We start from the raw sequence: 12,919 nt of genomic DNA, 5'->3' as shown, positions 1-12,919 counted from the left end.
AAAGTGACGAATACTTGTCACAGGTGGGAGATCAGCAGTGTTGACTATGACAGATACATTTCCCTTGTAACAGTAAGCACACATCAAAACTACCCTATTGATATTCGTTGCCCTAGGCTTGTACTTAACCCTTCCTCATCTGTCTTTAACTTCTCGCTGGCTCATGCAGAAAGATATGCGGTTCTGAACTGACCTTGAGCTGGGACTGGGCTCCTAGTCTGTGAAGGCATGCAAGCTCCACCCACACTTGTGGGAACCTCCAAACAGGTACTTGGCCCACAAAATTCTGGGGGTCAGAGCCAGGGGTTGTCTCCCTACCCTGGGTTGGCCCACTAGTAAGGACCCTCCCTCTCTGTCTCCTAACAGACTCAGATTAATGACGGCTCATTCCTAATTGTCAAATTTCTTTTCCTTCATCCTGTGTCTAATCACCAGTGACAGAAACCATTACGCAAATGAGAGCAGACGACTTCCCCCAACTGTTCGCGTTGGTAAAAACCCTGTAATTTAGAGCTCTGATTTGTAGGGGAAGCTGGTCTCCCCCAAGGCATCCTGGGCATCTGCTCAACTGATGCCCAGAACGGCCCCTCCTCCACCCCATAACTCCAACCCCCCCAGCAAATATTTGACTTCACAAAACAGTAGTTTTCACTGTACTGCTGGTATAAAAAGGAGAGCTCGTAACATGACTGACCCCTGGACATGGACAAGCCCAGGTCTCCACCTTCCTTGGCACAGCTGACTCCCATGCTGCTGGCTAGCATGGGTAAACACTGTAGCAGCAATGTTTCCACTATTGCAAGTGCAATTGGAGCCTAAAGAGCCCTAACCTAGGAGTGAGAAGATGCCTTATCCCTCGGAGGAAGTAACACAGCCAAACATGAACCAAGTGATCTAGAAGTCCTTCAGCTCTGATGCAGAGGCATGCTCAGAGGAGCCATGAGACCCTCACTCATCGGCCCACAGTACCCTCTCCCCAGCAGAGCTAGAGCCCACGTCTCCAGTTGTTCCCAGCACCCTTCACTTGCTAAGGTGGCTTTCCAGGAAGCTTTTCCATGTCTCTTGCTGGAGCCTGCCTGCACACTGCCTAGGGAACAAGGCCTGAGGCAAGGAAGAAAACCAACCGAGTTTGGAAGAAATGAAGTGAGGAGCAGGGGGAGGGGTGGGTTTATAGCCAAACAGCATCGGGCTGCTCTTGACCGCCACTTTTCACCTACTCTCTGAGCCATTTCTTCATCTGTGAAGCGAGAAGCTTCCGTGCAGCATTGTGAGGGACAGAACTAAAAGCACTAGGCACACAACAGGTGTCTAACTCAGGAATAGCTATTACATCACACCAATATCAGGACCAATCTTACAATGGTCCTAAAGTTTACCTTATCTCTCTTTGTTCCTGGCCACCCCAGGTCAGGCCTGTGTGACGCAGAGTATCCTGAAAGATCAACCAAGCAGACCCAGATGCCTGGCTACATGTCCTGGACACGTTTGAGGACAGAGCCAGGACACACAAGATCTGCTGAGAATGAAAATCTGCTATGGTGGCCACACTGATATTGCTTTCTTGCTTCACTCCTCTTTCTCAAGAGAGATGGAGGCATGAGTTTATTGCAATCACATTGCCCAGTGTTGGCTGCACCTGAGAAGGTACCAGGTCCGCACAGCCACATTGCATCAGATGCCCAAAAACACACACAGGGGCGCACAAGCATATGCATGCATCTTCTCAGTCCATGGGGCACTATAAGCTGGGCTTCAGGGCTAGAGCCACAGCTCAGACAATGGAGGTCAATCCTGGGGGAGGAGGATAGAATAAGTGGCAAAGAAGGGAATAAAATCAGACTTCCAACTCATATTTTAAAGAAAAGGATGATGGAGAAGGGACTTGAGGTAAGTAGAGACACACGGCTACCACTCTGCCAAACTGCAGGGGCCCCATTCCCTCTGAACAGATGTGACCAATGGCGCTGTGTTGTGTAACACTGAGCTGCCCAGCTATAAGCTGCAGCCCTCAGGAGTGTTTCCATAAATAGCTACCAACAGAAAAGTAAGCTCTAGCTCCATGCTCTGCCAGTTGTCCTAGTCTAGCTGTCATGCGACATTATGTTGGGTCTGGCAGAGGCGCTGGCTCTAAGAGGCAAGAGGACATTTTTGCCCTTGCCTTGAGGTGGAAGAAAGGTATTGAGTTAGCTGCCTAAGTTTGACCCCATTTCATCTACTCAGCCGGGAAGCTCAGCAGGAGCAGGGGATGTGGCCTGGACAGGGAAAGACATAAGACCTGGCGGCTCCAGCCAGTCAGCTTTAGGTAGGCTGCAGTGAGATCTGACCAGGATAGGATGGCTAAAATCGGAGTGTGAAAGCTATAGGCTAAGTCGGGCAGTATCTGGGGTTCACACTGTACTGTCACAATGGACAACGTAAGCAGTAGAGAACCTTGGTAAGCAAGAAGGATGGCAAGTGTGAACACACATACATACAAGTGTGCAGATGTGTACACACACATGCAGAGGTTCATATCCCTGGAGCCCAAGAAGTCAGAGCTAGAATTCCCTCAATGCCTAGCACAGGGCAGGAGCTGGTACTGAGAGAGAATAGCTGCATGTGTCTGCATTTGGAACATTATGCATAATCTCCATCCTTAGGTCCCCAAGGTGTCCTTCTATGTATGGCTTGAGCTTGAAGTTTTCGACTGGAACCCTATCTAATCCTCTTCTATTAGAAGCCTATCTAGGCTCCCAAAGACACGCCTCCTTCTCAACGTCCCCACCGGGGTCCCAGCAGCTACTGCCACCTGGTCTGTAGCCTGACTATGCTGCAAAACTGGCAGAAGACAGACTGATGCGCAGATTCATTCTGGCACCACAGCCCAGATGTTGTAGGGACAGAGACGCGTCTCCTCTCAGGCTGAGGCACTGAGGCTTCAGGAGACAGGAGCTGAGAGCCAGAAGTGATATCCTGACCCAGGAAGAGAGAACAAGGAACACATAAATGCATGTGTGTGTATACATACATGCATATGCACACATGTACACACATACACACCCTGAGGTTGACAGACTAACACAGACATGATGATAACCAGAAGCTGGGACTCCACACACTAAATACAGGACTTTAGGGGGGCAATGAGGGAAGGTTCTGGGGCTCAAGAGGCAAGGGTGAGAAATCTTTCCAAATGGGAGTGCAGTCAACTACCCTGCCTCGCCGCAGACACCTGCCTCCAGGGCCATGGCAAGAGTCCAGTCCATTAAGTGCAGCGTGCAATACTAGTGCTGGAGTGTCCTGTCCTCATCAACGAAGCATGTGGACGGGATGGCAGTCACCTGGCAGAAGGCCTTGACCTCTGGCAGGTTAGTTGTAACGGCCTTTAATCATGGTGTTCAACAAAGGCCCCACCTGTGAAGAGATATGAGGCGCCCATGAGAACTGTCTGTCTCCTGAGTAGGACTGGGAGTTCCTGGTGACATTCAATACTCAGCTAAGGACAGGGACAAGTGATCATCAATCAGACCTGGTTAATTTTTCTAATCAACTTTTCTGATTGTCTTCTTAATATTCTAGAGCATGACCCTTTGGAGGCTATTTATTTTTCCTCCCCTTTTATAATACCCTGTGTATCTGCAAGCAACACCCATCAGCAGAAGATGGCCTGAAGAGCCAACAACCCCCAAACACCTGAAAGTGTGTCTGCATGTTTCTCCAATGTGCCTGAAATTTTTAAAATAATTCTTTATCCTCAACAAAAGGGAGCCTGCAGTTAGTGCTGGGGAGCTCTCAACCTCATAGGCATCTCTGATGTTGAGGCTAACCATAGGAAGGAGTTAAGGCAACTAAAATACAAATCTCTCTCTTTTACCCGATGAGCCAGTGATGTGCCTGGCAGGACCAACATACCTAGAGAAGCCCTGGCACAGCTGGGAGAGCACAAGGAGATGCTTTGTTACACACTTCTCATTCCAGAAGAATCCTCTCAGGGGTCCCCAGATGGCACATACACCCCAGGGCAGACATTACTACTAGCATGGAACGAATTCTAATGGATCCGCCAGTCAAGCCAGCTCTCTCCAGAAAACAAGATTCCCCAAGTATGCACATGAACTAGGGGAAGACAGCAGCTACTGAGCTGCAGAAACAGGAGCTACAAAATGCAACCAAGCCTTACCTCTTGTGGGTTCCCCAAGGCCTCTCCAAGCATCTTCTCAATGTTTCTCATGATGGCTACTTTCTGATGAGCTTTGAGCGGATATTCAATTCTCTTAGGGGTGGGAGCCCCCTACAAAGGAAGCAATAGCTCAGGAAATACCTTCAGGCCAAGCCTCCAGCATTACCACTCTAGTACCATCATCCTTTTGAAAATACAATCCAATTCTGTTCTTCACCATCTCCCTGAGGGTCACGTCTAGGGATAACCCATCCCAGCCAAACCACCTACTTCACAATGGCTATTTCACCCCAACTTCAGTTCCGTATGGATACACACACACACACACAAATAAAATAAAATACATGCCTGTGTGTGTGTGTTATCAACAACAATAATAAAAATAAAACATCACAAAACTGGAGAGATGGCTCACAGTTTAAGAGCACTGGCTGCTCTTCCAGAGGCCCTGAGTTCAATTCCCAGCAACCACATGGTGGTAGCTCATGACCATCTGTAATGGAATTTGATGTCCTCTTCTGCTGTTCATGAAGACAAAGCGTTCATATATATAAAATAAATAGATAAATCTTTTTAAAAAATCACTAATATTCACCTTATACCAGAAGTTCACAGTGATGGTAATTCCCCCATTTAGTAACGATTCTATGTGGTGCCACCTATTGAACAGAAAGAAGAGGCTCTTGTTTACTTTCCAGAGACTAGGATGGAAAACCAGTAGAGTCCATTTAAGGGAACTGGTGAAGACAGGTGCTTCACGCTCATCCTCTGAAACACACAGTGGGCTGGGGCTGCTCAGTCTCCAAATAATGAAGAGGTGGATACAGTGATACAGATCTCTTTGGATTTGAGGAATTGTCTTCCTTTCATAAGAGACAGGGTTGTCCTTTATGCTCAGTACGCTCAGGTGTGGACACACTATCCTTACTTCAGGCAATCCTGCCACAACTGAGAAGGGAAACAAATAAAGCTTTCTCAGAACAGGAAAGGAAAGGCCAGCGGTGGTGGCACATGCCTTTAATCCCAGCCCCTGGGAGGCAGAGGCAGGAGGATCACTGTGAGTTCAAGGCCATTTTGGTCTACAAAACGAGTTCAGGACAGCCAAGGTTACACAGAGAAACCTTGTCTCGAAAAATAAAAAAATAAAACACTTTTTAAAAAACGAAAGAAAAGGATTCCCAAGAGCCCCACCCCTAGCCTCCTCACCAGTACATTGGGATGTAAAGAACATCACCGGGGCCAACCACTGTTTCATAACCAACCACATTTCGGAAATTGGGGAAACTCTCGTAGTCAGGATTGTCAAAGTCCACCTAAGGGTCAAGAAAAAGAAAAAAGATCAGTCCAGAGATTGCTTGATATGGCAGCTTTAAAAAAAAAAAAAAAAGAGTTTGTGTTCCAAAGATATGGTGGCTATTAACTGTCCCCCAGACAGCAACGTCAGGAAGCCCATGCTCATACATTACACCATAAAGAATTCTAGATTTCAGTGCTTCTGAGCTCCAATAAAGGCCTCAAAAGTCTTAGCACATGAGGAGTTAGGATTCATCCATCACCCAAACCTCCCCCCAAAACAAATTCTAACCAGAAATCGCCTACATGAAGTAGCAAGGCATCATCCTCCTCAAGAGGATGTCAGGAGCTAGAGAGATCGCTCAGTGGGGCAGAGCACTTGCTGCTCTTGCAGAGGACCCAGCACCCACACGGTAGCCCCACAACTGTCCACAGCTCCAGGGGATCCAACGCCCTCTTCTGACCTCCACAGGCACCAGGCATGCACATGGTGCACAGACATACATGCAGGCAAAACACTCATACAAAACAATATTTTATTTACCTATCTCCCTATCAAAAAGAAGTAGCATATATGATAAAAGAAAACAATTATTAAAGTCAGTGGAGGCATTCATATTTTGATGAAACTGAGTCAAAAAAAAAAAATCAAATTAAGTAATCTGAATCCACCAACAATAATGATGGAGTTTGCCCCCTAACTAGAAATATCTGGGATCATCACAGGAGCCTGCAACATGTAGGCTACACTGTGAATTTCTTCTATGGGATTGTTTGTAGGGCAAGACCAGCAGCAATGCAGACCTGACGCACCTCTAAAGGGATAGGCAAAGTTATTCCAGCCTCCAGTCTCACAGGCATTCTTAGAACCCAGCATTCTATAACCCTCTTCGGGCCACACACGCTCACCTGGCTCTGCCTGTCACAGGGGTGATGGACAGGGTATGGGTAGAGGCACTCAAACTGATCTGGAGGAAATAAGATGCATCGCTTATGGCCTTTTATCTGGGCAAAGAAGTTCTGTTGCTCATCATAGTGAGCAGGTGTCACATTTCCTGTAAAAAAAAAAAAAAAAGGCATTTTTCTCAGCTGAGGCAGTGGCTCTACTGCACAGGTGAAATGCAGACAGAACCTAGTGCTGAAGTAAAGCCTAGCTGTCCTCCCAGCTAAGAGTTATTAAATCTGAGGCAGGATCAGGAAGTTGCAATTACAAAGCTGAGTAGTAAGCCCCAGCAACCATCACTGGTTAAGGCCCAACATCAGCTAGGAAACTGTCCTCACTGGCAGTGCATGCCTTACTGGCAACAGGAGTTCAATAAACACATCTGACAGGCCACAGCTTATACTCTTCCTGACTATGGCAAGAATCCAAGGGCAGCAAAACATGAGAAACAACCAACAGGGCTGGTACCAAGAGCACGCAATCTACTCTGAGGGGCTAGCCAGTCACTCTGAGTTCTAGAAATATGCCCTTGCTTTAGGGAGCTCTTTTTCTGGAGCCTGGAGATTCTCAATTCTGTTCTCACTTCGCCACACCCATGGGAACACTGCTCAGGACAACACTGGGGCTGTTGGCTCTCAATGAGAGAAAGATTACTAAATTGCTGGAGAGAGAGCTGTAGAATGTAATAGACATAGCTTTGGATGTCACCTTGGCCAGGCACTATAGTGCAGGGCTGAAGCAGAAGGATTGTTATTTCAAAACCAGCATGGGAAACTTAGTGAGACTCAACATGAAAATGTCTTTAAAACAGCTGGTGCAGCTCAGTGATACAGCACTTGCCCAGCTCGCACAGGGCCTATGTTCATCGACAGTGCCACATGTTTATATAGATATACACATACACATGTTGCTACCGTCAATTAGTTTTGCCCTGATGCTCTCTACTCCTGTATAACCAGGGTCACAGCTGTACCTTCTGTATAATCTGAGCCTAGAGAATATTCCCAGGGGACATGGTGGCACACACGTGTAATCCTAGCACTAGGGAGGGAGAGCAGGCAGAAGGACGGCTGTGAGTATAAGGCTACCCTGAGCTATAGAGTAAGTTCAAGCCAACCAAACATCTCATGAGCCAAAATAGCTGCCTTCCTATTGCAAACAGTCCAAATGTTCCTCAAAGTAACCTGAACAGCTCTACCAGAGGCGTCTGCTTCCCTGAACCTGGCCACAGCAAAGGAAAGCAATGGCTTAACCCAGAATCAAGGAAACAGAACCGCATTCTTTCTGAAAAGCCAAAGCTGATTTTAAAGGGGCAGGTGAGTGTCAATTCCTAAGCTGTAGTGTGGGAAATCTCTTCCATACTGCTATGAAATCTGAGGAAATACCAATCAAAGGAGAAGAGACTTAGGAGCTCAGTTAAGTCAATGACATTATTCTCTTTCTTTATTTAACACAATGTACTCAACACTCACTACACAGTTGTTGATGGTCTAACGCTGGCCTGGTGCTGCAAATGAAAAGATATTAACCCTACTCTGCAAGTGTTCCTCCTTCTCAACAGCACTTAGACACTTCTTTCAACTCAAAACAAAAAACAAGTAAGTGGCTAGAGAGGTGGCTCAGCAGTTTGGTGCACTTGTTCCAAAGGACCAGAGTTTGATTCCTAGCATCCACATGGTGGCTTATAACCACCCTACTCCAGTTTCAGGGGATCTAGCGCCCCCTTATGTCCACCTGCAGCAGGTACACAGAAGGTGCACGCGTGCACACACACACAGACACACACACGTAGGCAAAACATTCATATGCATAAAATTAATCTTTTAAAACCATTTTTTAAAAAATCAGAATATGGCCAGGCATGGTGGCACACACCTTTAATCCCAGCACTTGGGAGGCAGAGGTAGGCAGATCTCTGTGAGTTCGAGGCTAGTTTGGTCTAGAAAGAGAGTTCTGAACAATCAAGGCTACACAGAGAAACTCTGTCTCGGGGGGGGGGGGGGGGGGATCAGAATACATTTACATATTTACTTGTGTGTATATGTAAATTCCTCAGCAAGAAACACAAACAAGCATGCCATGATGCCTCCAGAGAGGGAAACTGAGAAGCTGGGAGTGAGGGGAGAGGAAGACTGATGGCTAATACCTATTTATATTCTTTCAACTTTGAGCTCCATAAATATGTATTTAAGAGACAAAGTGTCACCATATTAGAAAACTAGTTTCTGCCAGGCACAGTGGTACACGCCTTAATCCCAGCACTCAGGTGGATCTTGTGAATTCAAGGCCAGCCTGGTCTATATACTAAATCTAGGCTGGCCAGAGCTACAAAGTGAGACCGTCTTAGAAAGAAAAAAAAAAAAAAAAAAAAGGTAGCCTGGCATGGCAGCGCATGCCTGTAATCCCAGCACTCAGGGAGGCAAAAAAAAAAACAAAACCAAAAAACAAACAACAAAAATTTTCATTTGTATAGGAATAAAATCCTCACAATATACCGAAATGCATCTCAGCCTCCATGCTCACACAGCAACTGAGAAAAGAACTTCAAGACTGTGTGGCACTACCCAAGAGTCTTAAAATACACATTATCTCACTGACTTGTGCTAGCCATTTATAGATATTATCTCATTCCTTTTGCAGGTAAGGAAGGTGAAGCCTCAAAACGTTCCATGATTGGTTCAAAGTCACAGAGCTAGTAAGTGCTGGAGACAGGCTGGAAATCAGGACTGCAGGATACAGCCATGCTTTGGAAGCCATCTCTTACCTTCCATGCCGATGAGCAACAGGTTAGAGGTCAGCTGCCCCCAGCCACGCTTGCCCTGTTGCTTATTAATCCAGTTCCAGTTGAAACCCAAGAAGTCCATAACAATCTTCCTACCCACAGTGTCGTTGAGCGTTTGCTGCAGATACAACCTACATTTCCCAAGAAAACAAACTTCATCAGTACCCTCGATCAGTCCCTGGTATGACCTCTCTGTGCCGGGAAACCCAAGTCTGTCACTAGCATCGCCAACAGAGGACAGCTGTGATCATCCTTGAACGTGGACAGACTCACAGAGCTGAATTCTTTTTCCTTGTCTGAGCTCTGTTCCACGGAAAGTTCTTTAAAGATGTGATTCTGAACTTCCGGACCACAGTAGAAAGAGCGTAAAGAATTCAAGGTTTCCTATAAAAAGGTCCTTACACACATGTACATTTCACACAACTTAGTTTCCTGGAAGGCTTCTACAAAGTCTATGGTGAATCTGCCTTCTTCCAGACATTCAAGACCCAACACATCTCCCTTGGCCCAAGATGACCACCAGGCCTTCCTTGTAGGGGAGTTAACTCCTTGATGCGCATGTAAAACTGTCTTATTTAACTTGCTTTGACCAATAAAATGTCCACAGAGGGACTTGTGTTGCTTCCAAGTATAATTCTGAGAACTAGTCCATATTATCCTGTTTTCCCCTTGGCTACATCCAACTGCAAAATTCCAGCTTGTAACTACGGGGACAAAATGTGTCTGAGAATCAACAAGATGGTCCATGACGAACATGTATCAGAGTGAAAATCAGGGACGTCACTGCCTCAAGTCCTAACAGTTATGGCAGCGTTAATTAGGAATCTCAGTAACTCGGGAAACCAGCTACAAAGACCCTCTATGGCCCTCTCATAATGACAGAGGCTAGCTGTAATTCTCCATTCTTCTGCCTCTACCTCCTGAGTATTGCGATTACAGGCATGCACCACCCTGCCTGGCTATAACTTACATATTAAAAAAACAAAAACAAAAACCCCACAAAAACCCAACCTCCCCTCGCAAAAAGGCCATGAATCTAAACCATATTCCTATTACAACAGAGTAATAAAATCTCAAATACCTCACAGTACATGTGGAGGTCAGAGGACAACTTGTGGGAGTTTGTCTTGGGGATTAACTCAAGTTGACAGGCTTGGCACTAAGCACCTTTACCGCTGAAACATCTCACTGGCCCAGACATTTAAAAATCTATTCACTTAGTTGCACACTGCTGATAGGAAGTCAGAGAATCAAGACGGGAGACTATAGAGAAGTCTAGACACAATCACTAAATCATTCACTATTAAGTACTTGGTGAAAGCAATTTCCCAGGGTCAGTTTTACAACGTGGCACTGCCGCTGTCTGGAACCTGTATCACTGGGCTGTACTCAGAAAGAGGACAAAAGAATCACTCTTGTGAATGAGTTTTGCCCACTGGCAGCCAACAGCATATCAAGCAATGTGTTCTGATCCTCCCAAAGCTCCTTAGCCCCAAACCATAACAAACCACCTAACTTTTCTGCCTACACTGTCCCCAGACAGGACAGTATTTGACCATCAAGACGGCAAACTGTCAATTTCAGGGCTAAATCCAACAGGCAATTTTGTCTTACTCTGTGTGCATGCATGTGTTTTCAATGTCAGAAGGGGCTCCAGAGATGGCTCAGCTGGTAAAAGCTCTAGAGAGGACTGGGGTTTAGTTCCCAGGACTCACATGGAAGTTAACAACTGTCTGTAATGCCTTTGCAAACACCCATACACGCCTTTAATCCCAGCATTCAAGGCAGAGGCAGGAGGATCCTGGTGAGTTTGAGGCCAGCCTGGTCTAAATGACAAGTTCCAGGCCAGTCAGAGTAGATCAAGACCCTGCCCCACCCCCCAAAACAAACCAAAACCCAAACAAAACAATAGCAACAAAAAGCAACCATCCCTTAAATAAAACATTATTTTTTTTTCTCAAGAAGCCAGAAGATTTTAAGTAAGAATCTTTCATTTTGCCAGGTACATACCTATAATCCCAGCACTCAGGGAGGCAGAGGCAGGTGGATCTCTGTGAGTTCAAGGCCAGCCTGGTCTACAAAGTGAGTCCAGGATAGCCAAGGCTACACAGAGAAACCCTGTCTCACATTTTGAACTTGTCTTGAAAAATCAGAACCATGGGACAGCCCTCCCAAATAAAAAAAAAAACACACAACGACTTCTCACTCTGAACAGGATGGACACCTGCAGCCTTATTAAACTTCTGGCCTAGACATCAAGCCTTTCTTTCTTCTGATTGACCCTGCAAGGTACCTGTCACCCTCATGCCTAAGACAGCAAATTAGACTTACAGTTCAAAGCTAATGCTACTCTTATCCAATAAACTGGAAAGAACCATCAAGGACTCACAGCCCTTACAGAATAGCAGAGCAGAATATTCATTCGTTCAGTAGTGGCACCCGGAGGCCGGAGATGCCAATCTCTTCTTCCCCAATTCCACCACACCTTCCAACAAGCACAGGGAAGTGGGTGCCCGAATTCTACTGACGGGGCAACTTACCGCTCTTCTCCCCCACGCTGCTGTATATCTTGTAGCTTCTCAACAAACTCATGAAATTTAATCTCCTCCCTGTTGGACCTTGGCTTAAAGTTCTGAAAGTTAGCCATCTTCTTCTCATCGTAGTATAAGAACTTATGGGTGCTGGCACTGTAGACAGAGAAATCGCCGTTGCCAATATTCTCTTGCAGGTATTCGAGGTCCCATTTCAGAGCAGGGTACACAAGGTTTGTGTCGGTCAGCACCACGGGCTCCTAAGCAAAAACATCAGGAAAAAAAAAAAAACAAAGTAATTTTAAAGCGCTTTTATGTTCTTTTCGTCGGTACCTGTACTTGTCAAATTCACAACAATTTCTCCTGTCGAGCATTCCTGACACACCATCTCTCCTTCCCGCCCCGTAAGTCTCTGTCCACATCCGGCCAGTTTCCCACCTCTCCCCTTAACTGGGTCCCTTCCTCCATCCCTTCAGCAGCAGCCCCGCCCCCCCACCTCATTTTCGATGAGCTCTTCCGCCCGAGGGTCACTCTGGCTCAGACGAGGAATGGGTCGGGTTGGGAAGCTGTAACTTCGTAGCTGGGACTCATTCCAGGCGGGACCCGGAGCTTCAGCCTCTTCCCGGGCCTCTCCAGAGCCAGAGGCCGTAACCTCGGCTGCCGTCGCCGCCATCTCTGCTTGGGAGACGGCCCCCACCGGAAGCGGAAGGGCTACCCTTTCCGGAAGCAACCACAACGGACACCATAGAGATGAACTGCAAGAAAAACCAGTCCAGACCCTTTAAGAAGGTGGTGCCCTAGGTTGAAGGAGCGCTCCCTAATGGTGACCTGCAGCACTACAGCCTAGGCTCCACTCTTGGTTAGTGCCTCAGAAAAGGGGCAAACAAGACCACAAAATATTGCAGCCTCTGCGTGCTAAAGCTACAGAGGCAAAGGCGGAGGCAAGTGTAATTAAGCTTCAATTACATGGGCTGGAGAGATGGCTCAGTGGTTAAGAGCACTGTCTATTCTTCCAGAGGTCCTGAGTTCAATTCCCAGCAACCACATGATGGCTCACAACCATCTATAGTGTGATCTGATGTGCACTGTATACATAATAAATAAATGAATCTTTAAAAAAAAAAAAGCTTTAATTACATAATCTCATAGGTGAAGAGAGAAGCCAACGCTAGATCCACTTAAGGAACGATTCACTAGAAAAATCATTTAAC

The 12,919-nt window shown here is 46.4% G+C and overlaps 1 protein-coding gene across 1 annotated transcript; it reads right to left on the bottom strand.

Annotated features, from left to right (window-relative positions):
- Positions 1-1,571: 1,571 nt before the first annotated feature.
- Positions 1,572-12,416, bottom strand: Hif1an (hypoxia inducible factor 1 subunit alpha inhibitor). Its single transcript, XM_051146633.1, has 8 exons — positions 12,205-12,416; positions 11,718-11,968; positions 9,160-9,308; positions 6,362-6,507; positions 5,366-5,472; positions 4,755-4,818; positions 4,160-4,270; positions 1,572-3,393 (listed from the first exon to the last, which is right to left on the bottom strand). The coding sequence occupies exons 1-8, from the start codon at positions 12,379-12,381 to the stop codon at positions 3,349-3,351; spliced, it is 1,050 nt and encodes a 349-aa protein (XP_051002590.1). The 5' UTR covers positions 12,382-12,416; the 3' UTR covers positions 1,572-3,348.
- Between the last annotated feature and the right edge of the window lie 503 nt (positions 12,417-12,919).

Source organism: Acomys russatus, chromosome 5, assembly GCF_903995435.1.
Source record: "Acomys russatus chromosome 5, mAcoRus1.1, whole genome shotgun sequence".
Classification (NCBI taxonomy): Eukaryota; Metazoa; Chordata; class Mammalia; order Rodentia; family Muridae; genus Acomys; species Acomys russatus.
Note: the sequence above shows the minus strand (reverse complement) of the source record. Positions and strands in the feature narration are given on the sequence as shown.

What these genes read in the sequence shown, in the direction of transcription:
- Hif1an (XM_051146633.1), bottom strand. Translation starts at nt 12,381, where the DNA reads ATGGCGGCGACGGCAGCCGAGGTTACGGCCTCTGGCTCTGGAGAGGCC. An exon ending in CCTGTGACAGGCAGAGCCAG is followed by an intron (nt 5,473 to 6,361) that starts GTGAGCGTGTGT and finishes CTTGACCCTTAG; the next exon opens with GTGGACTTTGACAATCCTGA. An exon ending in CCTTGGGGAACCCACAAGAG is followed by an intron (nt 3,394 to 4,159) that starts GTAAGGCTTGGT and finishes ATCTCTTCACAG; the next exon opens with GTGGGGCCTTTGTTGAACAC.